We start from the raw sequence: 27,917 nt of genomic DNA, 5'->3' as shown, positions 1-27,917 counted from the left end.
GTGCTCTTTTTCTTTTCCCACTTTTAACAATAAGCCAGTTCCTCTGTGCTACAAGGGGTGGAGGAATGTGAATAGGAGGAGTTCCAAAGGAGTTAAGTTCCCTGTAGTTTCTCAGTTTGTTCTCAGAGCAGTTTGGAGCAGGGAAGAAGAAGAAATTATGGTAATCATGTGGGCACCATCACTCATAGTGCTTTGGGCAGTGGCCTTTGTCTGTACTGCTGATGAAACCTGTCCAGGTAAGTCCTCTATATACAATGATAGGCTGATTTCCTCACCTTTATAATGTTTCTTCTTATTACTACCTACATACTGGATATAAAGTATTTCTTAAACTGGTCAGAGTGATACATAGACTACCACTGGTGACCTACCTGGCAAGCACACTAGTGGCCAGACTGTCATGATTGGTACATTCATTTTTTGCTTTGGTTGTATTTGTTATGGGAGTCAGCACACACATTTTTGGCACTAACTATAATTGTACCAGTAAAATTAATAAATTACACATAAACAAATAATAATAATTTACCATTAAATTGATATGTGTCTCTAGGCCAGTGTTTCTTAGCCAGGGTGCCCTTTGGTTTCCACTTGGGAGCCACAAGCACAAGACCCAGTCTGCCCTAGATCAGATTTGGATGAGAGAGCTGTGTTATCCAGAAGGGTAAGGGAGTCTGTGGTGGTTGGGGATTCTGATGTTATAGGGGGCTTTTATGTGATGGAGGGACTCTGACATGTAGGGGGACCTATAACGTGATTAGGATATCTGATGTGAAGAGGGGCTTCTGATGTAAATTTAATTTCAGTTTCAATAGGTTTTTATTTAAGTTTTACAAGATATATAATGTAACCCGTACAAATTCACTAATGTGACTAACATGAAAAATGTCAAAGTGTATCCATGAGTCACAGAAAACCATATAAGCAAAAACAGTGGATATCAGTAAACATAACTTGTTGCAAGCCAGAGTTGTAGTAACAATACCAGTATTGTGGGCTGCATGAAAATGGGTAGGGAAGGAAGGGTGAGAGGGGAAAGGGAGGGTAAGAGGAAAAAGGGAGGGCAAGAGGGGAAAGGGAGGCAGGGTAAACTCATGTTAACCATGAACTGGGAGCCAATCTTGGGTTAGATAGAGTTGGACTCTACACAGAAGATATTTAAGAAATATAGTAGCCAAGGCCTCCTGGGGCCAGGGACCAGGAGAAAAGCAGAGGGAAAGGAATAGGGCAGAATTAAAAGAATAAGGAAAGGGTAGGAGAAGGATGTTGAGGACATCCCACCCGGAATCCCAGGGTCATCAATACCTATAGTAATGTGTAGCTTCCCTGAGGAGGGATGAGCATATTGTATCCATGAGGCCCATATTTTTAGGAATTTTGTGTGTGTCTAGAAGGATGCAAATAAGCTTCTCATTGATAATAATATTATCTATAAGATGACGGACTTCTATCAGTTTGTTTTGCAGCTAGTAGAACAGACGTAGCCAATCTAAATTGGGATCTCGTGAGGTCTGGGGATTTCAGATGCAATAGGATGTACCAAGGGTTTCTGGGAAAGGGGGGGGTCTAGCAACATTTGCAACAGTTTTAGGATCTTGGTCCAAAATCTAGAAAGCATGGAGCGTGACCACCATGTGTGAAGTACGTCCGTGGGAGCGAGCAGCTTCGAAAACAGGTGCTGGAGGAGCTAGGGCAAATATGTGCTAAACGGGTGGGGACCAGATACCATCTAGAGACAGATTTAACGGCTCATTCAAGTGTAAGTGTATTGATAGAGCTGGAGGCTATTGTGGTCCAAATTTCTAACCACCCTGCCCTGTCTCTAGTGCTTTTGAGGTCAAGTTCCCATTCATGAACGCATGCTTGGCCTCCAGGATTCTTAAGAGCATTCAGTTGTGAATACATTGTTGAGATAAGCTTGGGAGAAAGAGGTGTTCGGTGGCAAATGTGTTCAAACAATGAAAGTTGGGTCAAAAGATTGATGTAAATGTAATTTCATTAAGGCAGTTATGTGCCTCATCCCAGCATCAGTTTTCCCATTGATAAGTAACATTTTAGACTGGTGGGCCTCAAAATTTTGCATACTTTTGAAGAGTGCCACAACTAAAAAACATGGAGCTCTAGGCAAAACTTTTTTTTAGATTTGGGATGGAGTGGGGAAGGGTTAGACAATATGTCAGGTTTTTATTGCTGTCTGTGTCCCATTAGGGAGAGTAACCCCTCTATTTGTACTGGTAACTACTTTCACTGAGAAAGTGGGGAGAAAGGCAAAGAGTGTCCCCAGAGCAAACGGTAATGGGAAATCTTCCAATGGGGACACCTGTTCCGTAGACACCTGGTTTCACGGGGAATTGCCCTCCTTTTCAGAGATTTCCACTAACCATCTATTTCCACAATGGTACACAGACAGCAAATAAATAAACTGGAAGGGGTTTAACCCTTCTTTTCTCTACCCAGAATTAAAAAAAATGGCTATACACATTATTGTTATTATTATTATTATTATTAGAAATTATACAGCGCCAACAGTTTGCACAGCACTTTACCATATAAAAAGGGAGATGGTACAGTTACAATACAATAAAATACAAGAGGGTACAGAGGGTCCTGCTCATAAGAGCTTACAGCCTAATAGAAGGTTTACTTTTATCTAGGTCCAGAAATGTAAATTTTAAAGGATTAGTGAACCCAAAAAATGTTTCAGTTTAACAGCAGATTGCACAAGATGACAGGCAATGAAAGGCACAAAACAGAGACAATGGTGCCAACACACAGAGACCGCAAACCCACAAAATAGGGCATAAAAGCAGAAAATAGTGAGACGTTAAAGTGATCTGATCAGCACAGGAGTAAAATTCTGACTATTTATCAGTTGGCATTCTGTTGTTGGGGTATTGCAGAATTCTCTTATTCATGAACATCAGGTAGCTCATTAGACTCTCTCCAAAGCTGCCAAGGGGCTCTCAGCTCCACAGAGAAAAAGAAGCTCCAAACAGACCAATTGCCCCTGCAATCTCTAGGAGGATCTAAGAATAAGCAATCTGCTGCAGGTCAAGGACATTTGTACTTCCCTTTCCATTGGTGTTTCTCTTGCTAAATGGTTACATTTTCCCTTTTTAATAAAAGAGTACCCCCCCCCCCCCCCATTAATGTTGTGTCCTGTCTACTTGCAGATGTAAAGGTCATAGGACTTGGAGACTCTGATAAATTGACCATTCTCAGAGGATGTCCTGGTATTCCTGGATCTCCCGGGCAAAATGGATTAGCTGGAGCCACTGGCATGAAAGGCAAGTAAAATGTAAATTAATAATTTGCTGTATTTATGGCATACTATAATACGGCATACGAAGAAAAATATTTATACCATGCTAGAGCTTAGAGGGGTGTCACTATATATATATATATATATATATATATATATATATATATATATACTCATCAGCCTCTTTATTAGGTACACCTGTTCAATTGCTTGGTAACACAAATTGCTAATCAGCCAATCACATGGCGGCAACTCAATGCATTTAGGCATCTAGACGTGGTGAAGACAACTTGCTGAAGTTGAAACCGAGCATCAAAATGGTAAAGAAAAGGGACTTAAGTGACTTTGAACATGGCATGGTTGTTGGTGCCATATGGGCTAGTCTGAATATTTCAAAAACTGCTTATCTACTGGGATTTTCACACATAGCCATCTCTAGGATGTACAGAAAATTGTCCAAAAAAGAGAAAATATTCAGTTGTGTGGAGGAAAATGTCTTGTTGATGTCAGGGGTCAGAAGAGAATGGGCAGACTGGTTCAAGATGATAGAAAGGCAAAAGTAACTCAAATAACCACTTGTTACAACCAAGGTATGCAGAATACCATCTCTGAATGCACAACACATCGAATCTTGAAGCAGATGCGCTATGGCAGCTGAAGATCACAATGGGTGCCATTCCATTCAGCTAAGAACAGGAAATGGAGGATAACATTCAGATGGTATAGTCAGAATTTGGTGTAAACAACATGAAAGCATGGATCTATCCTGCCTTGTATCAAAGGTTTAGGCTGTTGGTGGTGTCATGCTGTGGGGGATATTGTTTTGGGCCCCTTAGTACCGAATGAGCATCATTTAACCACTAGCCTACAGGGCACTTATACCCCCTTCCTGCCCAGGCCAATTTCCAGCTTTCAGAGCTATCACACTTTGAATGACAATTGCGTGGTCATGCAACACTGTACCCATATGACATTTTTATAATTTTTTTGATACAGATAGAGCTTTATTTTGGTGGTATTTAATCACCACTGGGTTTTTTCTTTTTTCTTAAACAAACCAAAAACCACTGAAAAGTTTGAAAAAAATGTTTTTTCTTAGTTTTTTGTTATAAAATGTTGTAAATAAGTGATTTTTCTCCTTCACTGATGTGTGCTAATGAGGTTGCAGTGATGGGCACTGATAGGTGGCACTGATGGGCACTGATGAGGAGGCACTGGTAGGTGGCACTGATGAGCCAATGCTCATGCAACAGGCATCACTGATGGGCACTGAAAGGCAGCACTGATATATGGCACTGACATATAGCACTGTTAGGCGGCACTGACTGGCAATGATAGGCGGCAGTGACTGGCATTGATCGATGGCACTGACTGGCACTGATAGGCGGCACTGATAGGTGGCACTGATTGGCAGCACTGATAGGTGGCACCAGGGACGGACTGACAACTCATGGGGCCCCCGGGCAATAGGGGATTATGGGGCCCCTGTGTCCTCACCCACACTCAAACCACACCCAGGGGCATTTCATGGGGCCCCCTACTGACCCCGGGCCCTCGGACAGTGCCGAGTTTCTAAATGGTCAGTCCGCCCCTGGGTGGCACTGATTGGCATTGATAGGTGGCACTTGTCATGACCGCGGCGTCAGACCCCAGACCTTCTCACCAAACTCGTGACTGAAAGACTAGCCAATCTAACACCGCGATGTGAGGTGTGTAACAATGCCACACCCAGCTGCACCCTGCACAACGATTTTCCAGCTTATGGACAACCGATTGATGTGCCGTCAGCCTGAGCGATTGTTACTGGGTCAGGTTAATTATGTAACTAACCCCTTCACACTGCCGCCACCTCCTTTTTGTACAGAGAAAGAGGAAACTCGCGTTATCCGTTATACCACTATAATGATTGAAATAATTGTCTGTATAAAATGGTCCGCAGGCCGGTTATACAGAAGTTTAAACAAACAGTAGCGTCTCTTCAAAGGCAGGGATTCGTAAATTGCAATTAAGAACTATAGAAACAGTTCAACACTTTCAGAAAGAAAGATTTATTACTAAAAGGGTCAAACAGGTGCAATAACATATTTACAGAGAAGATGTAACTAAGATAGCACAGCAAAGAGATAACAGGGAGAAGTTAAAGCGTTACGTTACTTGCCATTTAAGCCTTTGATGTAAGCAGATCCAAGTTGCCGAGCAGAAGCGGGATTTGATCTCCATATGTTACGATGGAAAGATAGGAGATGTCTTCAACTTACTCTTTAGGCCTGCTAGCCTGTGTTTTAAAGTCCCCCAGCAGGGGGGTGGCTCTGAGTAACTGACCAATACTCTGTTTAGGGAGGAATTGGCAGGCGGAACCCAAAATTAGAACCAGCATCTTTCATAATTCATATTCTGGCCTATAACTTCCCAGCTGCACAAGCGACACTCTCTCCGCGGGTATTTTATTATGCAGATAAGTCTAAGGATCATGTAGATATGAATTATGAAATTGTACGTTACACAGTGTACAAGTTCTATGTTTTGGCTCCCCGGTGATCTGAGGTGGACGAGTGACCCATCAAAATGTTCGTCGGCACATCGTCCATCCGATGATATGTTTGGCTTTTATGTATGTCTCTCATATTCCAAGATATGAGACATAGGATAAAAATTGATTTCAGGAATGTTCATTTAATTCTGTCACCTACGATGCTAGGTTTTATGAGGTTACAACCTCTTTCAATTCCTGGGAAAGCTGCCTTATCTCTGTTACGAGGTGAGAAATTACACAGGTTCTTGGGCAGAGAGGCTCTGTCTCTCTGGGGGAACACTGGCCTTATCCTGGCCTAGGTGAGAAAGGCTACACTTTCGCAGACTGCTCAGCACTGAACTAGGGATGCCTTGCCCTGCTGTTGACCCATAACCAACACACACACATCTGTCACTGTGCCTCTCAGGAAGGGAGGGGGGGGAATGAGAAATGGATACCCTTAGCAGGACTGAAACCAAAATGGTTGCACCGCGTCCATCTCGGATGCGCGTTTTTGTGACAGCACTGACTGGCACTGATGGGTGACACTGAAAGGCAGCTCAGATGGGCACTGATATGTGGCATTGATGTGCACTGGTAGGCACTGATATGTGGCATTGATGTGGCACTGATGGGCACTGACAGCTGGCACTGATGGACACTGACAGGTGGCACTGCTGGGGCTACACTGATCATCAGCGTGACAGCTCATGAGGAGAGAAATGCCGATAACCGGCATTTCCCTGTTTACATGTGATCAGCTGTGATTGGACACAGCTGATCACATGACCGAGCAGACATCTTCGGCTCTTTCCGTGGATCGGTGATCCGCTATGTCCGAGGGAAAAAGTCCTATGTGCATAAGGCCTAAAGAGTCAAGACATGAACAATAGGACAGGTAAATATTACAAGGCAAGGCAATTTTTTTCTCTATTCCTTTAGTTGGTGAACAGTTATAGGGTGAAGTTGATACTCCTCCATCAGATGGAATATATGGCGCAAGGCACCATGCCAATGATTAGATTTTGTTTATAGATGTGTGGGAAATCTGATGGCTCTTAAAAGTTTCAGTAGAACCAGTGGCAAATTTTTCAAATAACATTTCATATATGTTCTTTTATTATTTAGGAGACAAGGGGTTTACGGGATTTACTGGTCCTCCAGGTGAAAAAGGTTTGTAAAATTCACTTATCCATCTACATCCTCTGTAGTTTATGCTGCAATACTGAGAGTTTTTTATGTTTATTATAGGTGATAGTGGCTCTAGGGGAGAGAAAGGAGAAAGAGGTAAGACTTCCAATTCTAGATTTCCATATTTTAAGTTATATTTTTGTAGCATTACTCCTTTAGGGGATTTGATTTGTGTCCCCCTATGCTCTGCACGGCAAGGCAACATGCATTTTTCACGCTTGCTCATTGGAGTCAAAGAACAGCCCTTAAGCTTGGTTTTGTGATTTTATTAAGGGGCTGAGAACTTGGATAGGGTCTAGGCATATATGGGATGCCCAAGGTACTGTAGAACTTGAGCACAATCTCCTTAGAAACTATGTACAGAAATGTGGATAGCAACAGTCTCTTTTCTTGAAGAGCTCCAAAAACTCTTCCAAGTGTACCTCCTCCACCCAGCTGCACTGAGGGTATTCCATGGGCAAGGGGGCCCAGAAGCTGCCAATTTAGCACAAGCAGTCCCAGATGAGAAGCTAGTTGGGTCTTTCACCTGACTGCCCTCTTGCCTTAACTGGCCCAGGGGGTGTAAAAGTATCCACTCTGTCCTTTCCTGTCAGCTTAGTGGGTTGGTGGCTCCCTTCAGGCCTTTCGCTTAGCTGGCTCCTTCCCTGCAGCTCAGGATGTCCTTCCCAGGTGATGGTGGCACAGTGGAGGTCCTCTTTTCCTACAATGGTCTGGAGGTATGCCCCCTCCCTGAGGCCCCCTCCCAGGCTCCACACTCCTGCCTTCCTCACTCCATCTTTCACCCGGCACTGCACACCTCCCCCCAAGCTCTGTCACATTTGAGGGTTGCCCTGGTCAACATGCCCAGCCTCCTGCCAGGCGATTGGCCAGGGTTCCTTAAATATACAGATATAGACCTCCTCCACCCCTCCTCCAGAAAGCTCTCAAGTTTCAGGTGGGAGGACTCCAGAAGCCTTGATCTGTTAGAGCCTCCCAGCCTGTCCTGAGGTAACCTCACTACCTTTCTTCACAGGCTGACTCATATCCAGGCTGCTACTCAGCCTCTGTCTAAAAAAACGATGTAACTAACCTGTAGGGCATTATGTTTTAATATAACAAACTGTAGTCTCTAAGACGGGTATATAAATATATCATTCAACTTGTAAAACAGTGTGTTAACAAATTAGGCCTGTGCAAATTTCAGGGCTTGTTAAGACTGATTTCAGAATGGGATGTACGAGGTGGTAACAAAAATTTTTTTTTGCAACACGCCAAGAGATTGCAGCACAAGGCTGCATGCAGAGTCACAGGGAGCACCGACCTTCATAAGTCAGGGTGCCAAAAGATATCGTCCTGTGTACATTGGGAGCTGTGCAACTGGTGCATTTCTGACTGCTTTACCACATCTGCTATTTCATCATGGACAGCAAGTTAGAACAAAGAGCAAAGATGAAATTTTGCGTGAAATCCATACACCCAAGTTTTTTCACCGGTAATGATCCTCAGCATGAAGGACGGGTCATTCATGGCACGCTGACAGAGTTCTTGGCAGGCTTCGATGCAATGTTCCTTCTGCTGCTGGGCCAGCAGCCTGGGGATGAACTTGGCATGATGCCTGTTCAAATCACATGTGAGGATTGCTGCCATCTGTTGGCATCTTACAAACTTTGAAACTTTGATACCACCTCGTATCTAAGCATCTTCTCACCCCTGCCAATAGACTATTAAATGGTATGAGGAATATAGTATATTGACCTGAATGGTTCAGTACAGTTGACAGTTGCTTTACAATGTGGACAGCAATTTGAATAGTATTTGCAACATTTGGGCCAATGGTTTTCTCTTGCCTGTTTTGTAGAATGCTGCTCCAACTGCAAGGGGAGGGGGTTCATCTGTTGCTGTGCATCCATTGTGTACAAGGCCTATTTTATCTCATTGCTATTAATTTTAATAAAGCAGCCAGTCTCAACCAGGGTTCCTCTAGGGGTGGCTAGGAGTTCCTTGAGCTGTGGCTAATTGACCTACATCTGCTGGTACCTGCATAGTTCCAGGTCCAACACCACTTGGCAGAGCCAGTGTTATGACTGCAAGGATGTAATTCTGGTCACTCCTGTAAGGTGGGGAGGCATTCTTCCCACTTACCACCAATGTAAGGGACATTATCCCGATGACCCCCAATTGATTGATCATACCAAACCAGGGGTTTCCTGAGACCTGAAAATTATTTCAAGGGTTCCTCTGGAGTGAAAAGGTTGATAAAAGTTGTTCTAAAGAAAATAATATCTCTCTGAAGAGTTCCAGGACAAGGTCATTCATTGCCCATTGCGAAGATGTCAAACTACGGCTTCCTCTCCTACCCGTTTATTGTGCATTTGTCATTGTCCTTTTAATATTTAAAAACATTTTAAAATGAAATACGTTTCATTAAGACATCAGACACCCAAACGTTTTCATTGATGAACAGTCTTACAAAGGCTGCAGCACTGCAATGAGGTGGGAGACAATGGCCACTGGAGAGGTGAGAATAAAAGCTTTTCTACTGAGACAGCATTTCTGCTGGAGTTTTAGTCAGCCCTACAGGGTTGCTTTACCTAGCCCTAAAAAGTGAAAATTAACACCCCAGGTACCTACATGTGCATTTACTGAGCTTCAGGAATACACCAGTAGCCCCTCCTGCATCTGATTTCTGGTGATACTTTAGATAGTTGTACAGCGTATGGCATTTTCTACATAGTTTTATATTGGTCTCCCTACCATACCTGTGGGATCTACCTGGAAGCTGGAAATCACTGTAGTAGGCACCATTACTCTAGTGATCTCTACTGGCTATTAGGTCTTTTGTCGAATGGCTGCCCTTCTGCATTCTGAACAGAGACATCTTGACAAAGGTGCCATTCAGGGAATGCGTTGCATCTGTATTTATTATTATTATTATTATTATTATTATTATTATTATACAGAATTTATATAGCGGCAATTATTTGCGTGTGAATGCAAGTTTTCTCTGGTTGAATGCGGTGGAAAGGTGGGGCAGTGGTGTCACGCTTTTTACCTTACCCAATCAGAGAAATACAAAGAATTCTCTGAATAGTGCCCATGTGAAGCAACTGACCTCCTGGGGTCAGATTGGAACAGGTAGTGATGGGCTTTATGTTTAAGTCGAATATGTGCCGTTTGTGTGTTCACTGAACACATAATTAATAAGGGCATTCGGCAGACTGTTCGCCCGTTGCGCCCCGCAATGCACTGTGCCCTGACAGTGCATTGTGATTGGCCAAAGCAATGCACCTGGCCACAGGTCAGGTGCAATGCTTTGGCCAATCACAGCACATGATGACGTCACAAGGGGCTGGGTAGCTCCAGCCGTCAGACGGAGCCAGCCTCAAGAGCAGAGTGTTTTGGGTTTTATCCAGGTTGGCCATGCTGGCAGGCATTGTGATTGATGTTGGATGTACTTCAGGAGACATTATTTTTATTTTTGTTTTTAATACAGGACTTGTCAAAGACTGTCTCCTGTCATTTTTTACTACACTTTTTTTTGTGCCTGGGTAGCGGTACCATGTACCCCATACTTATTCACATAGGTGGGGGGCCAGGATCTGGGGCCCCCATGTTAAAGGGGGGCTTCCAGATTCTGATAAGCCCCCTGCCCACAGACCCCCTCAACCACTGGCCAGGGTTGTGGGGAGGAGGCCCTTGTCCCTATCAATATGGTGACAAGGTGCTTAGGGGAGGAGCCCCCCCATGTTGAGGGCATGTGGCCTGGTATAGTTCAGGAGAGGGGACTGCTCGCTTGTCCCCCACCCTTTCCTGACCTGCTGGGCTGCATTCTCAGATAAGGGTCTGGTATGGATACTGGGGGGGGGGGGGGCCTCCACGCTATTTTTAAGAAGATGTTCCCCTCATAATCCATACCAGACTCAAAGGGCTTGGTATGGATGGGGGGGGGGGACACCACACCATTTAAAATAAAAATTTTAATTGTCAGTCAATGCCAACAATTCTTTTGACATTCAGCTCTCAGCAGGGAACCTCCGCTGACAGCTGAAACATGAATGAATGTTCCACTACTAAAATACCGCATGACTTAGTAATATAACTCATGCAGTATTTTAGTAACTGAGCGGTATCTTACCGCATACTCAGATGTGCTAAGATATCGCTCAGTAAATTGTCCCATTTCGAAGTTTATGGTCAATCTTTCAGGAGGTTCAAATGTTCGACCGCAAACTGAACAGGGGGGTGTTCGGCCCATCAGTAGCATCAGGGCAGCCGCTTGGCACGGGATCTGGAAGCTAGTGGAGATCACTGGAGTAGTGGTATTTACTACAGTGATTTCCAGGTTCTACAGGGATCCCTCCGATACGGTATATGCATAGTTACATTGATCCAAGCTTGACCAACGTAACCATGTATAAAATAAATATACCTGGAATTCTTTAAAGGAAACATATCATGAGAAACCACAGAGGCAGCCATCACTGAGCAATAGTTCTGAAAAAAAACCTGTTAACCTTTAACTTCAAAACTTTAAATTAGTAGGCTGGAACAAGTATGCAGGTCAACATTTCTGATATCGTATGTACTCTCCAGCGCCTCAGGATATGCACAGCCAAAAGGGAAGCCAAGGGTACCAGGACAGCGACAACCAAAGGAAATGCTCCAGGGGTGCAGCCCTCCTCAGACGGGGAAATCAGCCACTGGATAGAGAGAAAACAGGTGGCGCACACACCTAGTGCATTATCCAAGGTTTATTGTAGGAGTGAAATAATAAAAACATACTCACAGACGAAGCATGTATCTAAAAAGCATAGAAAAATGACAATGGCCACAACGGCAGGCAAGGTGTTCTCACTGTCAGTGCGGTCAAATGGCTGACGCACTAGGTGTGTGCGCCACCTGTTTTCTCTCTAGGTCAAGATTTCTGGCCTTTCTCTGACTTTCCTGATTTGCAAACATGTTCCAGATGACTAAGACTAAGAGAGTAATAAATATACATAATGTCCAGTATATCCCAAATGAATCCAGCACAGATCAGTTCTCTTATATACAACTAACAGTCAAAGTTCTGTGTTTTCCACCACAGGTGGAAGAGGGGACCCTGGATTACCTTCTTGTTCTTTATATGGTAAGTTTGACCTTTCCAAGAAGAATCTATGAGCGGCGGTCAAGTCAAACCGGGACTTTTAGTTTACAGGTATACAAAAGGGATGCTAGCCTGGAGGTACTACATGCAGTAGTAAGTGCCAAGTGTGTCCTATTACTGATAGGCGCGCACATGTTGTGGGCCAGGTCCAGAGACCATTGATCAAGATGGCAGACAACAGTGTTTGTGTGTGCATGGAACAGCATATGGTGATGAAGTTTCTTGAGAACAAAGGTGTAAAAGACGTCAAGCACAGTACGGTGATTAGACGCTCAGCCACAGTAAGAGATTTGAATGGTGTAAACGTTTCAAAGATGGGCGCACGTCCATCAGTGTCGATCCCGGCTGTGGTGGTTCCCAGCCCACAGCAGTCATTCCTGTGAACATTCACGGCTGATTCCGGATAATCGACGCATAACCTGTCATGAAATTGACAGAGACTAGTCTTTCTGTGGAAAGGGTGAACGCAATCATTCACGAACATTTGAATTTTAGAAAAGTTAGCGCACGATGGGTACCAAGACAGCTTTCCGCTTTTGACCGGCACAGCAGAGCTGAAGTCTGCACTGCGTTGAAGGAACGTTTTGACAGGGAAGGCCAAGATTTTCTTGGAAACATACAAGCTCATACTGCTAACATTACTGCAACTCTGCTGTGAGGTATTGCCACATCCTCATTATAGCCCACACCCCACCCTAAGTGATTGACATCTGTTTGGACCCCTAAAAGAGTTCCCCGGAGGTCAGCATTTCAGCACTGATGACGAAGTTTAGCAGGCAGTCCTAGGATGGTTCAGGCGTACTGACAAATCTTTCTATGCCAAAGCTTTCCAGGCCTTAAAATGCTGGGATAAGTGTATAAATGTAGCAGGGGAGTATGTCGAAAAGTAAATGCAGTTTCCACACCCTGAAATTTGTTCTTGATTATATAAACTCAAAAGTCCCGATTCGACTTGAACACCCCTCGTATTACTGCACCTGTCATTCATTTAACAAAGCTGTGAAGTTGGTAAAAGGTATCTTAAACTCCGCACTGGAAACCATTATGTGGGCTATAAGTAATTAAGGCTAGTTGGATTCAGGGGCGGACTGACAACTCATGGGGCCCCCGGCAATAGGAGATCATGGGACCCCTGTGTCCTTGCCTAAACTCAAAAAAGCCTATGAAACAGGTACCAGGGGCATCTCATGGGGCCCCCTACTCACCCCGGGCCCTCGGGCAGTGCCCGAGTTTCCAAATATTCAGTCCGCCCCTGGTTGAAGGTAAATCTCAGGAAATTAAAAAAAAAAAATTGTATAATGTATGGCCAGCTTAAAGGACAATATACAGTATATGATATAATGTTTAAAATAAACTTTCTCTACTTTTAGTTCATTTTAAAAATGTTTCTATAGTCAAAAATGAAAAATCCTATATTCATTTTCAGATTGTATTTCAATTATTCCTACCCTACTTCTATTAACTGCTTTAATACCAGACATTTTTATCCCCTTCCTGCCCAGGCCAATTTTCAGCTTTCAGCGCTGTCGCACTTTGAATGACAATTGTGCGGTCATGTAACCCATATGAAATTTTTATATTTTTTCACACAAATAGAGCTTTCTTTTGGTGTTATTTAATCACCAATGAGTTTTTAATTTTTTTGCTAAATAAACGAAAAAAAAAAGGGAAAATAACCCAAATCAGTGTATATTATTTAGTCTGTAGGAAAGTTACAGAGTCCACAAACTATGGGATTAATACACTATATTGCCAAAAGTATTGCACTAGCTCTCCAAATCATTGGATTCAGGTGTTCCAATCACCTCCATGCCCACAGGTGTATAAAATCAAGCACCTAGGCATGCAGACTGTTTCTACAAACATTTGTGAAAGAATGGGTCGCTCTCAGGAGCTCAGTGACTCCAAGCGTGGTCCTGTGATAGGTTGTCACCTGTGCAATAAGTCCATCCGTGACATTTTCTGGCTACTAAATTATCCACTGTCACCTATTAGTGGTATTATAACAAAGTGGAAGTAACTGGGAACAACAGCAGCTCAGGGGAGTGGGGTCAGTGCATGCTGAAGTGCACAGTGCGCAGAAGTCACCAAATGCCTGCAGAGTCAATAGCTAAAGACCTCCAAACTTGGTGTGGCCTTCAGATTAGCACAACAGTGTGTAGAGAGCTTCATGGAATGGGTTTCCATGGCCGAGAAGCTGCATCCAAGCCTTACATCACCAAGTTCAATGCAAAGCATTGGATGCCGTGGTGTAAAGCATGGCGCCACTGGACTCTAGAGCAGTGGGGAAGGTGTTCTTTGGAGTGACCGATCACACTTCTCTATCTGGCAATCTGATGGACGTGTCTGGGTTTGGCAGTTGCCAGGAGAACGGTACTTGCCTGACTGCATTGTGCCAAGTGTAAAGTTTGGATTGAGGGGGATTATGGTGGGGGGTTGTTTTTCAGGAGTTGGGCTTGGCCCCCTAGTTCCAGTGAAGGGAACTCCTTAAGGCAAAAGCATACCAAGACATTTTGGACAATTTCATGCTTCCAACTTTGTGGGAAGAGTTTGGGGATGGCCCCTTCCTGTTCCAACATGACTGCACACCAGTGCACAAAGAAAGGTCCATAAAGACATGGATGAGCCAGTTTGGGGTGGAGGAACTTGACTGCCTGCACAGAGTCCTGACCTCAACCCTATAGAACACCTTTGAGATGAATTAGAGTGAAGACTACGAGCCAGGCCTTCTCGTCCGACATCAGTGCCTGACCTGACAAATGTGCTTCTGGAAGAATGGTCAAACCTTCCCATAGACACCCTCCTAAACCTTGTGGACAGCCTTCCCAGAAGAGTTGAAGCTGTTATAGCTGCAAAGGGCGGGGCCAACTCAATATTGAACCCTACGGACTAAGACTGGGATGCCATTAAAGTTCATGTGTGTGGAAAGGCAGGCTGACCAATACTGTTTGCAATATAGTGTATCTGAAAATTGATCAAACCTGATGTACTGACGGCCAATCTCATTTCTTCAGTCTCAGAAATGTTAGGACAGTGCAGATATCTCCCATATAACCGCTTTTTGGAATGTAGATAGTCCAAGGTATTTAGTAAGAGGCATGGTAAGTTTTTTGAAGTTTATTTTTTTTGTCATTTTTTGGAAGATAAAGAAATGAAAAATCTATGTTTTCACAATTTTTTTTTTTTTTAACATACTGTCACCAGTGTAGTATAGCGTCATCATATAACTGGTTGTGGAGGTGATCAGGGATACTGACTGGTGCTAGTGTGGAAAAAAATGAATAATTAAAAAAAAATGTTTTTAATTTTTTTATACGATTTCTTTTTTACACACGCCATGACCAGAGCAATATAATGTTACCATAGTAACATTGTACTACTCTGGGAAAGTGAACAGGATTTTTTTTTTACACATTATAATTGCTTATTGCAGTGAATTTCACTTCTAAAAGCAAGCATTTTATTGAATGAAATTAATTAATTTGGTTTGTTCTGTTTGATTAGCTGTGATTGGCCACAGCTAATCCCATGGTACAGATGGGCTGTGATTGGCCATGTCTGTGCCATGTGATCACTGTGACCAATCACAGCTAAAAACATAATTGTAACAATGAATGGCATGAATCGAAGCCATTTATTGTTTACAATTGTCATATGATCTGCTGAGATTGGTCACAGCGATTACATGGTACCAGCAGTGGCCCAGTACACTGGTCAGTAATCGGCTATGTCCTATGGACACAGCCAGTGACAGATCATGCACGTAGCACAGCCCTTTACAGGAGGACGTCATATGACGCCCACCTGGAACGACAAAACTCCGGCCTGGCCGTCAATTTGCTATAGGCGGTAAGTGGGTATTCTGAATGATCTTGAAGTTTTCTAACTTATTTTGTGAAGCTCCCCACAGACTTCCTTCCTGGTTTTCCGTGACACATTGGGATTGATTTACTAAAGGCAAAAAGACTGCAATTTGCAAATGCAGTTGCTCCAGAGTTTAGCAAACAAGGCAAAGATTCACTTTACAATAAACAACCAATCACAAGCAAGAAAATAAAAAAAACAGCATTTTTGCTAACACGATTGGATGATGTTAGTCAGCTGAGCTTTACCACGTTTACTAAGCTCTGGAGCAACTGTACTTGCAAAGTGCACAGTCTGTTTGCCTTTGGTAAATCAACCCTATAGTAACAATGCCATGTGTGGAGGCACTGCTGTGTCGCACATTTCACAGAGACTACCATCTGAACTACAGCGGTGCTGAGAGGAGAAGTTTCAGGAGGCGGAGTAAGTACAGGAATTACCGTACTGCTTTCAGGCAGCAAGTTACCATGGGATATGTAGTCTTTGGAAATTGAAAATAAACAGCAGAGGGGAAGCTGCAAAGCATGCAGGGAATCCAGGAGATTGTGGAAAGAGATGACAGGCAGCACTCACAACATGAAAGGAGGATCATTTTTCATATTAGCTTCTGTTGGATTGTCAATAATAAGTATTGTTTGTATTATTATTATAATGCTGGTGTTATAAAAGGAAAGTGTTTGCTTTGACCATAGAGTTCCTTTAATCCAGTGGTCACATGACCACGTGGTGTCTTTACCTGTCCCTTTCCTCAAGTGCGGGGGCATGTCTGTGTTGCCTGAGGGTGGAAGTAGAGGGGAAGAAATACATTCCCTGTGCTGCAAAGCTGACTATGGGACTACAGGCATGCCATGCGTCAACATGTTTTGTGAATGTTGACCACCACTAATTTAGAGACTTTTGTCCATGGCCTTTTAAGACCAGTGAACCTCAAACTAAAATTAGTATATGCATTAAAACAAGTATTTCATCAGCTGCTTTGGCCTTAGTTTCTTTTAACAATTCTTTGCAAATGTGCTATGTAGGTTTTGTCCCCAAAGGTGTCCATAGATGATTCGGATGATCACATATTCGAGGTGGACGGAAGAATCCTCCCCCTGCACTACTGTATTCTGACAGTGGGACTTCCCCTCTGCGGTGCCAGAATACACTGATCATCACTGCAGCTGATTGCCTGCATGCGCTGATTGAACACAATTGTCCTGTTCGAAAGGAGCTGATCAGTAGGTTGACTGCTTTCGAATGGGAAAGGCCACAGATGGATCGAAATTTGGATGGTCCCCGCTGATCCGATTGAATTTCAATCCATCTATGGCCAGCTTTAGTTGGGTCTTGTTGGAACTTTGTGGCTCTGCATATAGAGTTCCTATATCAAGGCTCAGTGATCTGTAAGGAAAATCTCTAGATCTGTTTTAGGATATTGTCTTAATTACTTATATGGGTGATCAGTACATCTCAGAATCAATATTTTTTTCTCTCAGCTGCAAAAAACTGCAAGGAACTCCTACAGCATGGTGAAATACTAAGTGATTGGTACACCATATACCCAGATGTCCAGAAGCCCATGAAAGTGTTGTGTGATATGGATACTGATGGAGGAGGCTGGATTGTAAGTGGTCAGAAGATGAAGCTTCAATGTAGCTAAAGAAAAAACAAGACATAATTCTTAAATGTTAAAGTTGTGGTGAGAGGCCCAAAGAGTCCTAAAACCTGGGGCACTGTGACAAGCAAAGAATGGCCACATGCCATGGTCAGCATATCTGCAAACCTTCTAAACCTTGTCTCGCTGAGAATGGGCAGGTAGAGCTGGTGATAAAGACACTAGTTGCATGTTGGGGTTCTCCAGTATTTAGAGCTCTTGTTGTGCTCTGTCATAAATCAGGAGTCTTTACTCTACAGTAGGTGCAAGGTAAAGTTTCATGGAATTTAGTTAGCCAAAGGTGTGCTTTCAAGAAGAACATTTTTTTCTTTTAGAACATGCTACGAAACAACTCATCGATAAATTAAGTGCTTGTAGGAAGACTAGGACACCATACTATTTCTTGATGTAGGTGTAACTTAAAAGACATAGTGATTAGATATTTTTGATTAGGGATGGGCAATCAGTTTGGGATTAACTGGCCAATATGTTAAAACATAGTAGGTCCTCTGGCCTGACTGCATAGACCTAAGCCTTGGGCTGCAGGATTGTCACTCAAATAGTTGGCTGTTTTTTAGGCAGTTCGGAAACCATAGGTGAAATTTACATCCAACATTTAGTCCCCGCTTGCTAATAATTTATATGGCGGATATGTAGTGAGCCATTCCACTCAGGGGACATAATTAGACCTATTGTTTGGGGAGAGGGGAGTGTGTGGCTTGGGAAGAGTCAGAAATACTTACCAAGCATTGTTTTTCAGCTGCAGTGTAAATGAGGCCTTATAGTAAATGGTGGAGTCAACTAAACAGAAAATTCAGTATACAGTGCAATGCAAAGGGCAAAGGTATCCGTAAGTAAAATACATACCATCTGTTTGCAGTAATAACTTTCTGTGTGTAGGTTTTCCAGAGACGTTATGATGGATCAGTTGATTTTTTCCGTGATTGGAATTCCTACAAGAAAGGTTTCGGGAGCCGCCTGACTGAGTTTTGGTTGGGCAACGACAATCTTCATATGCTGACATCATCAGGTAATGAGACTGCCACATGAGCACCTTCATCTTCCCTCCATTCCATCACAGAAGATGTTTAGATACAGTACACCCATAGATGCTTGAGGATCAAGTACAAACTTCCCTCAAGTTTTGGCATATGTGAGTTTGTACTTCACTTTTGAATGTTAAGTTTGTATATGCCTATGCTATGGAGAAAGGTGGGGGTACTTCTAACACCTTACACCACAGGTGTCAAACTGGAGGCCCTCCAACTGTTGTCAAACTACAAGTCCCATGAGACATTGCAAGATTGACAGTTACGAGCATGACTCCCAAAGGTAGAGGCATGATGGGGCTTGTAATTTTGCAACAGCTGGAGAGCCACCAGTTTGACACCGCTGCCTTACACCTTCAAGAACCATATTTCTAACAAGAATGGTCACTATTTTCCTTCTGAGCTCTTGGCCAGGGATGTCTAGCATTGCGTAAAGACATGAGATTGGTGCTCAAGCTGGGTTTAAAGTAGAACTGAAGGCTAAACCCCTTTAATTTTGGGAGGGTCAGATTCTTTTGCCATCTATGTTCCATTGAGGGAATTTCCCTCAACTTCCTGTCCCAAAGCCACAACAAGATAAGAGAAGAATTAGCTCCAAAGTGAGGTAAAACCACTCACTATGTGACCTAGAAGAAAGTAGAGATCATTGGGGTAGCAGTGTAGCAGTGTCTACTGTAATGGACCCCAGACACCCACGACTGGGTATATCCATCAAAAAGTTGCTTCTCAGGCTCTGGAACATGAGACCAGTGAATCTGGCTATTGTTACCCCAAGATCCAGACGACACCAGATTTGAAGTAAACAAGAAGTAGACTACTTTATTTGAACACAGATACAAGATATATACACTCAAGGGGAAAATCCCCCCTCCCTGCATAATGACATAGGACGGGGCAATCTACATCTAGTAACAAGAGAGACACAGGTATTCAAATTTCACACCAGCAGATAATCCCATCAGGAGGGAGGGCTAGTGGAGACCCCCCCCCCCACTAAGCTAATATACATACATCCCATAACAGTTTGCTCCCAAGCCTGACAAACAATAGAACAATGGGATGCAGCCACACAACACCAAACAATCCACAACCCCCACCCCACCTATCTCCTAAACATGTCTACACAGTCTGAGACAAAGCCCACACAATATTAGGACAGATCACCCTGTACCCCTAACAGGCCACAGGGTGATTTACACATAAGAGGGATATGGGGAGCTGAGACAGGGGTCTCCCAACCTCTGCAAAGTAAGCTGGATTCTATGGGCCCCCTACCCAAAGTGACTCCCGTCACATCTAAGTGATTTCCAGGTCCCAGGGATATATCGGCCAGGTATGGTATATACATAGATGCGCTGGTCCAGGCTAGTCCAATGTACTATATAAAAACATGCTTGGAATTGTTCTTTGAGCTAACCACTACACCAGTAGAATTTTTTTTTTCAATTTTCATTTTGAGAATCATTTTCTAATGGCCAGTGGGGCCAAACTGACATTCGTTTTTAGCCGTAGTGATAAGAAACGTGGAAAAGATGGAATATTTTTCTTGAACAACAGAACTTCTGTGAATGGGGTTTCCGTTCGAGAAAAATCGCACATATTGTAATGAAACCTTTTTAATATGTATCGGATTCCATTCAAGTGGCAGATCTGAAGGAAATTTTAAGGGCTTTCAAACAAAATTCGTTGACTCAATGATGACAAGAAAGAAAGTTCTCATGATCTAACCCTGTATGATCAGTTTTATGTTTTTACATCTTGTTGATCAGCTGAGATATTTATAAATGAAGGGTGTCAGTGCTTTTCAAAATACATTGTATTGGTGGATCTTTTCACAGGCACCTGGGAATTGCGTATCGATCTATACACCGTTGACAACAAAAAGAATTTTGCCAAGTATGCGTCCTTTCAAGTCCTGGGAGAGGCTGAGAAATACAAATTATTACTTGGGGCTTTTACTCAGGGCGATGCAGGTAAGATATTGCTAGCTGACTGTTATCATTCTAATGAATGTCCAAGAGCAGTCTTTTTGGTCCTCTAAGATGCCCAGCATGAGCCTGGAGCCAGTGACAGAATAAGATAACAGTCAATGAATTCCTTGCCTGGCAATGACTGCCTAGCACACTTTAGACATACTCCCAAGTATGCACAAAAGACACAAATCAATGTGGCTGTGTAGTCATTGATACATAATAAAATGCTTTATTTAAAACAGAACTTATCAGTATCTGAGCACCAGAAACCAAAAACACTGTTTAATTCATTTGTATTATGCAAAGCAAACTCGCCCATCTATCCATGTCTCCGTGCTTTATTTTGTTGAGATGTCACTTTGAAAAACACTCCCCTTGCTGGCCATGGCAGCCTTGAGAAAGGGCAGATGATTCATATAGCATTTACTTTCTGGAATCCATCTGCCCTTGGCTCAAGCATGCAGACAGTAGGGTGTGCTTAGCTGAGAAAGCCCCTCCTCCAGATGAAAGACAATGAAGACTCCTGGGCTTTTTTGAGTGAGGGCAAGGACACAGGGGCCCCATGATCCCCTCTTGCCCGGGGGCCCCATGAGTTGTCAGTCTGCTCCTGCTCCTGGGATGTATGACATTATTTCAGCCTAGACCACTGCAGCACTACTCCTGTAAGGGCTGCTGGCTTTACCTGGCTCTTCCCCAAAATTGCAGAGGCTACCTGTCCACCCAAACAACAGTCCAACAGTCTGGCTCCAATAAACAGTCAAGGGCATGGGTGTCAAACTGGCGGCCCTCCAGCTGTTGCCAAACTACAAGTCCCATGAGGCATTGCAAGATTGACAGTTACAGGTATGACTCCCAAAGGTAGAGACATGATGGGACTTGTAGTTTCACAACAACTGGAGGGCCGCCAGTTTGACACCCCTGGTCTAAGGGTTGTCTCTTTGTAATTAGGGCAAGGGATACTCCAGAACGTTTAGTATTCAGCCATGGGAGGACAATTCTCTTCCTAAGTAAATGTGAATGATAGACAGTCTATCGCTTCACAGCTGAGGATCATGAAGCAAGTCTCTGAGCAGTCTAAGGTTTCACAGCTGAAGACCATGAAGCAAGTCTCTGGCATCTGATTACATTGCGCCTATGTACAAATGCCAGTACCAAGTGCAGTCTCCAGGATGCTACACAGTCACAGGCAAGCCCAGACTGGGACAAAAAAATAGGCATTTTAGACTGAGCAGCCCCGAGCCTGGGGGCACTTCCCTTGGAGACCGGTGGCAGGATGCCAGGGCCCGCTCGCAAGTGCCACCTTTGCAACCCCCGTAGTTCTGTCACTGGTGTTAGTAGTTTTTTTCATTTTTATTTTATTTTTTAATTTTTTTTTACAATTGTATTATATATATATATATATATATATATATATATATATATATATATATATATTTATTTATTTTTACCATTTTATTTTTGTTTTACAATTTTTTTAGGAGCCTTATGCGGAGTTTTGGTAAGATATCAGGGGTCTAAACAGACCTCTGACATCTCACCTTTTGTGAGAGAGAAATTAAATTGAGAACACAGCCCTCAATGTCCATCTCTGCAGAGCCTCAGCAGCACAGAATTAAAGTATAGCTCTGTCCCGTTCATTCATAAACTGAAGCATAGTAAACACAGTTTAATGTGCCTCAGTTACAGGGGCTGACTGGCAACTTTTGGCTTAGGGGGCAAGTACAACCTAGAGACCCATGGTGCAGTGACTCGACCCCCCTCCCTCTTTTCTGCCTTTTCCCAACCCCCATCCCAGGCTGAAGCTCCACTCCAACTACTCTCTGCTCACTGGGTGGATCAGGCTGGACAGCAAATGCCCTGTGGGCCCTAAGGCCAGTCTGAGCCTGGTCACAGGAATCAGCATGTGGTCTTTACTCACAAGTCCCCAGGACAACTTCCACCTTCCAGCTTCCTCTGAACACAGTCCAGTAATTGAAATGGCACCTTTCTAGACCGATTTCTTAGTGGTGAAGTCCTGCAGTCAGTTCCAGATCACTTCCAGGTCCCTGCCCTGCCACTATTGAGACCTAACAGCCACACAGTTCATAGACTGCCTCAAGGGCAACAGCCCCTTGAGGCTTGGAACTCTCCTTACTGGGGAAAGACAATCTTTTCAGGGCTCCAGACTATTTATCAGCCTCCCAGCCACCATCTGAGAACACTTACCCAGGGATTGGCTAGGCCCTGATCAATATTCAGGCTGGTTATTTGAATTCTTTCTCCTTATGCTTTAGAAACTTCTCCCAGCCTGTGAAACTCTGAACAGACCAGAGCAAACAATCATTCAGCACTCAATCAATCACTAAACAAGCAGAGTTTATTTCTGCTTTAATGTAAGCACCGCTGATACGTGAATTTTTACTTGGTAGCAGCCTCTCACAATTTACTGCACAGTAGAGCTTAGACTGGAAGAGAGAGAACCGGCCCAAGGAGCCAATCAGTTTTTGCTGCCGTGCCCAGGTGCTAACAAGGAATGAGCATTTGTAATATTTACTTATTTTGTGCTTTTAATTGCAATTTTTGTTAGGTTGGTGAAACGGTCTCCTTTTATCGCATGCAGTGCTTAATTATGGTCATTATTTATATTTCAATTAAAAAATTCTTGATTTTCCTTTTTTTTCTCGATTTAAGCTATTGTAGCACCATCCTAGTTTAGCTAGATTTGAATTGTCAGCTAGAAGGCTGAGTAGCAGCTTGGGTGTGATTGCATGCTGGGTCAAAGTTTAGGTCAGCTGAGAGGTTCTGCAGGCCAGCTCCTCTGAAATTTCCCCGTTCTAGGGATTTTGGAGGAAGGCTCTAGAGGCAGTGGGTGGATCTTAGGAGTGGCTGGCTGCACTCTTGAGGGGTCCTGACAAGTCCCCAACAAGAGCTTGGTAAGGGGCTGGACACCCTTGAAAGTGTGGGAGCTTGCTCAGTAGAGGAGAGTTGCAGGAGAGTTCGGGTGGAAGATGTGAGGCTCAAGGAAGGAGGCTGACAAGAGGCCCAGTGCAGGCCTGGAGCTGAAAAGGAAGAAACCTCAAGATTCACTGGCACCCTGACAGAGGACCACCTGTATGGCAGGGAAGGAGCGGCCCAGCAGCCACCAACCCACAAGCATTGCAGGAGAGGATCTGAGTGAGCACGCCTACACCCCCTGGGCGGATAGGGGGAAGGAGACTCTGGTGGAAAATCAGATTAGCCCCCTACTAGTGACTGTCTAGTTCTTAAAGTGACAGGAACCAGATCCCCTGTTCAGAGACAACTCCAGATTGCTAGGTGAAAGGAGAAATTAATCTAGGGTCTGGGGTAGTACATTAAGGAGATGCTGGCTAACTTTCCAACAGAGAATGTGCTGCAGAGAAGGCTTGTAAATAGTTCCAGAATGTTGTCCTCAGTTTATTGGTACCTTTTGGGCATCCTGTACACCCCTAACCCTATCACAGTTCAAATCCCTCGATAAAACAACAAAACCAAAGCTCAAGGACTGATTTCCTACTCTGGATGCAAGCTGTTGTGGAAATGCATCATGCCTGGCTGTGCAGGACTATAGGGGGACCCAAATCATCTAGCGACCCCTAAGGAGGTAGTGCTACAGTATAATGCAGGTAATCATTGCAATAGCAATCACTATTTGTAATGTTACTTTTATGGCTCATTGGCTTTCATTGATGAATAAAAGTCTGTGCTATAATAACGGTCCTTAGAGCTTAGTGAATTAAGCCTCATGTAGCCAGTATAGCAGTTCTGGCAGTCTCCTGGGGGAGGGACTTAGGCAGCAGCAAGAATTTTGCCAGTAAGTGCCCCCCCCCAAAACAAACAGGTGATAGCAAAGAACATGGTGCACATTGTCCTGTATAGATGGATGCAATTATTTACCAGTACCATACCTTGTAATTTCTGTTAATGTGTTTTTTAAGGTGACTCCATGGATGTTCATATGAACATGCCATTCTCCACAAAGGACAACGACGTTACTGCAGACAAATGTGCCAGCCTACACAAAGGAGGATGGTGGTACAATAACTGCCACCATGCAAACCTGAATGGGCTTTACCTACTGGGACCTCATAACTCCTATGCTGACGGTATCAACTGGTACACCGGACATGGTTACAATTATTCCTACAAGATATCTGAAATGAAGATTAGACTAATCTAATGACACTTAGGGGTCTATGTATACATAAAAAAATTTGTTGGACAAATGTGACAAGTATTAGCCCATCCTTGATGAATTCTTACTGTGCCTAGTGGCCATAATGTGTTCTTTTTTGTGATTGAGGTATTTATTCACTTCCATAATGGACGCTTTCAACCCTCTTCCTGCCCACGCCATTTTTCATCTTTCAGGGCTGTCACACTTTGAATAACAATTACTTAGTCATGCAATACTGTACCCAAATGACATTTGTATAGTTTTCTGAGAGCTTTCTTTTGGTGGTACAGGCGTACCTCGGTTAACGTAATTTTTTTTTTTTCGCAATACGAACGGATTAATTGGTTTTCAATGCATTTACGATTTTTTTTTTTAATCATGTCCCTGTACAGTACTATGCCTTTAAAGTGCACTTTATAAAGGGTTTTGAACAGATAAGACTTTTTTTTACTTTTTTCTGACCTCCGGAAAGGATTAATTGGTTTTCAATGTATACGAAAAGTCCCGCAGAATGCATTAAATTCGTAAACCAAGGTACGCCTGTATTTAATCACTACTGGTGTTTTTTTGCTATATAAACATTATAGAACAATAAAAATATACAGAAAATTTTGAAAAAAAACCCCCAAAGTTTGTCTTTGTTATTGGTTGAAAATTTAGCATATAAATAATCTTTTTCAATTTAGAGCAAAAAGGTATTCTGCTACACTTCTTTGGTAAAAATAACCCAAATCAGTGTTTATTATTTAGGCTGTAGGAAAGTTATAGAGTCCACAAACTATGGGATATACAGTATATTTGAAAATTGATCAATCCTGATGTACTGACAGCCGATCTCATATATAATACCAGTACAGTACAAATACACTGCAAATGATCCCTTTTTGGAGAATAGACAGTCCAAGGAATTTAGTAAGAGGAATGGAGAGTTTTTTGAAATTGTAATTTTCTGTCATAATTTTTGAAAATGAAATAATTTTGTTTTCTTCACAGTTCTCATTTTAAGTTATTTCTCACACACAGTATGGGTATACTTAGAACTACACCCCAAAACACATTCTGTTATTTCTCACGAGTATGGGGATGACACATGCGTGAGACTTTTTCACAGATGCATAGAGGGGCCCAAAATCTAAGGAGCACTTTGAGCTTTCAAGGAGGATACATTATGCATCTAATTTCAAGCTAATTCAGCTAAACTGAAATTACATTGAAACTTGAGTTAAGCTCACCCTGGCACCCTTTTCTGTTGTCCCTATTGTGGAAAGGTTAGATTACCTCCTTTAAAGAGAATCAGTTTTTGGACCTTTGCATTTACCACCTATCTGATGAACCTATCACTTGCAAGCTTCAGCCTGATAGTACTTTGCAGGTATCTATCACTGGTAGTCTCATATTATTGGTGAGCGAGTCTTCCCAGCTAAAACTCTTAAAAATAAATTCCACTCGCTGTGCGCATTAGATTATCAGGTAACAGATTGGCAGTCCACCCCTTTTTCTCAGTCAGGGGTAAATGGAAAGTTGGGGGAATCTTCACTTGTTGACTCTCACTCCTTCTCAGCCCCTTCTGTTGCTAACAGACATGTGCAGAACGAAAACATTTGTTTAGTGTCGCTTTGGGTATATATTTGTTATGTTGCTAATTTCATTTTGTTGTTGCTCATTTTTGGAATTCGTTTAGTTTCATTTATTAATTTTCAAATTTTTGGAACAATTAGAATTCGAATCTGGTCTGGTATGGATTTAAAGGGGTATGAGGGCCCCCCTAAATTCATACAGGACCCTTATGCGAGCATGCAGCCTGTCAGGCCAGGAAGGGGGGGATGAGTGAGCAACCCCCCCCCCCCTCCTTCTGAACCATACCAGGCCACATGCCCTCTACATGGGGGGTGCTTTGGGATGGGGGGTCAACCCCAAAGCACCTTTTCCCCACAGGTGGTTCTGGAGGTGGGTGACTGTTGGAAACTGGAAGCCCCCATTAACAAAGAGGCCCCCAGATCCCAGCTTCCACCCTATGTAAATGCATATGGGGTACATAGTGCCCCTACACATTCACCAAAAAAGTGTAAAAAGTTAGTAAAAACACAATAGTTTTTGACAAGTCCTTTAACAAAAAATAAATGTCCCCCGAAGCAGATTCAACATCAATCACAATGGTCTGCCAACCTGAAGAAAAAAAAGCACCCTGTGAAGGCTTCCACCATCTGATAGTTCTTAAATAACCAAGGGGTGGGGATATCCAACGATATCACAGGGGGACCCCACCCCATTATGACATCATTGACCGGGGGACAATTCATTTTGACTGAAACAAATTGAACATATCTAATTGCTAGGGCTCTGGGCTGTTCAAGACATACTCTGTCTCCATTGACCAGGTAGTCCCTTGTGTGACCCATCAGTCTCTTCAGGTAAGCAGGGTGGGTTCTTCTCCTCTGCTTTAGAGGAATCCAGCTCCTTGAGACTGGACTGGAGCAGCTGGAGAATAGGTAAGCATAGCAAACTCTTCTTTACAGGGCAAGATAGATTAGGTTTAGAATGTGGCTTAGAGTAGGTTTTGGCTGAACTTCCACTTTAACCATAAACCTGTTAAAAAAAAAAAAATGTCACTTTAAATGATTATCTTGAAAATTATCCCCCACCCATGACAGCCCGTGGGGCCTGGCGATTATTCCATTTTCTAGAAGAAATGGGCATTTTCTGAACGCTCCCAAAGAGAACAGAGCTGCAAGGGAATATAGCTAAGGTTTTATTAGGTGTACCAGTGGCCCTGAATGGGAAAGTGACAGGTTCTCTTTAAAATGTTACTAAATGCAAAATAAAAATTAACAAGCCACCTAACATTATCCTACCCATCTGTCCCCAAACATACACTTATCCTTCTGCCCCCAACCACCAATCATTAACCTACCCATCTGTCCCCAACCACCAAACTAGAAACCTAGCCATCTGTACCCAACCATCCACCATTAACCTACCCTTCTGTCCCCAACCACCAAACTAGAAACCTATCCCTCTGCCCCCAACCACCCATCATTAACCTACCCTTCTGTCCCCAACCAACTAGAAACCTATCCCTCTGTCCCTATTAACCCACCCATCTGTCCCTAGCCACCCGCCATTAACCTACC

At 43.2% G+C, this 27,917-nt stretch overlaps 2 protein-coding genes across 3 annotated transcripts in view; one reads left to right on the top strand and one right to left on the bottom strand.

Annotated features, from left to right (window-relative positions):
- Positions 1 to 27,917, bottom strand: part of YIPF6 (Yip1 domain family member 6) — a 66,971-nt gene that overhangs the window by 12,672 nt on the left and 26,382 nt on the right. The window contains exon 7 of one of the 2 annotated variants that reach the window (XM_089674906.1): positions 25,566 to 27,372. The exons of the other annotated variant lie outside the window; for it this stretch is intronic. Within the exon in view, the coding sequence (XP_089531032.1) occupies positions 27,332 to 27,372 (41 nt within the window). The 3' untranslated portion in view covers positions 25,566 to 27,331. Of the gene's footprint in view, positions 1 to 25,565; positions 27,373 to 27,917 lie in introns of those variants that run through there. 2 annotated transcript variants of the gene reach the window in all.
- LOC149463412 (ficolin-1-like) lies at positions 110 to 25,408 on the top strand. The gene is made up of 9 exons (XM_089674902.1): positions 110 to 236; positions 3,174 to 3,287; positions 6,903 to 6,947; positions 7,026 to 7,061; positions 12,031 to 12,072; positions 17,433 to 17,560; positions 18,491 to 18,620; positions 20,478 to 20,612; positions 24,548 to 25,408. The coding sequence occupies exons 1-9, from the start codon at positions 158 to 160 to the stop codon at positions 24,787 to 24,789; spliced, it is 951 nt and encodes a 316-aa protein (XP_089531028.1). The 5' UTR covers positions 110 to 157; the 3' UTR covers positions 24,790 to 25,408.

This window comes from Staurois parvus, unplaced genomic scaffold (assembly GCF_062004578.1).
Source record: "Staurois parvus isolate SC_StPar_1 unplaced genomic scaffold, SC_StPar_1.0 ptg000154l, whole genome shotgun sequence".
Lineage (NCBI taxonomy): Eukaryota > Metazoa > Chordata > Amphibia > Anura > Ranidae > Staurois > Staurois parvus.
The sequence above is the reverse complement of the archived record's forward strand: the minus strand, read 5'-3'. Positions and strand labels throughout refer to the sequence as shown.

Bases quoted from the DNA above. Each gene is read 5' to 3' on its own strand.
- LOC149463412 (XM_089674902.1), top strand. From the start codon at position 158: ATGGTAATCATGTGGGCACCATCACTCATAGTGCTTTGGGCAGTGGCC. The intron at 7,062-12,030 runs GTAAGACTTCCA...TTTCCACCACAG, and splicing joins GGGAGAGAAAGGAGAAAGAG to GTGGAAGAGGGGACCCTGGA. The intron at 12,073-17,432 runs GTAAGTTTGACC...TTTTTCTCTCAG, and splicing joins ACCTTCTTGTTCTTTATATG to CTGCAAAAAACTGCAAGGAA.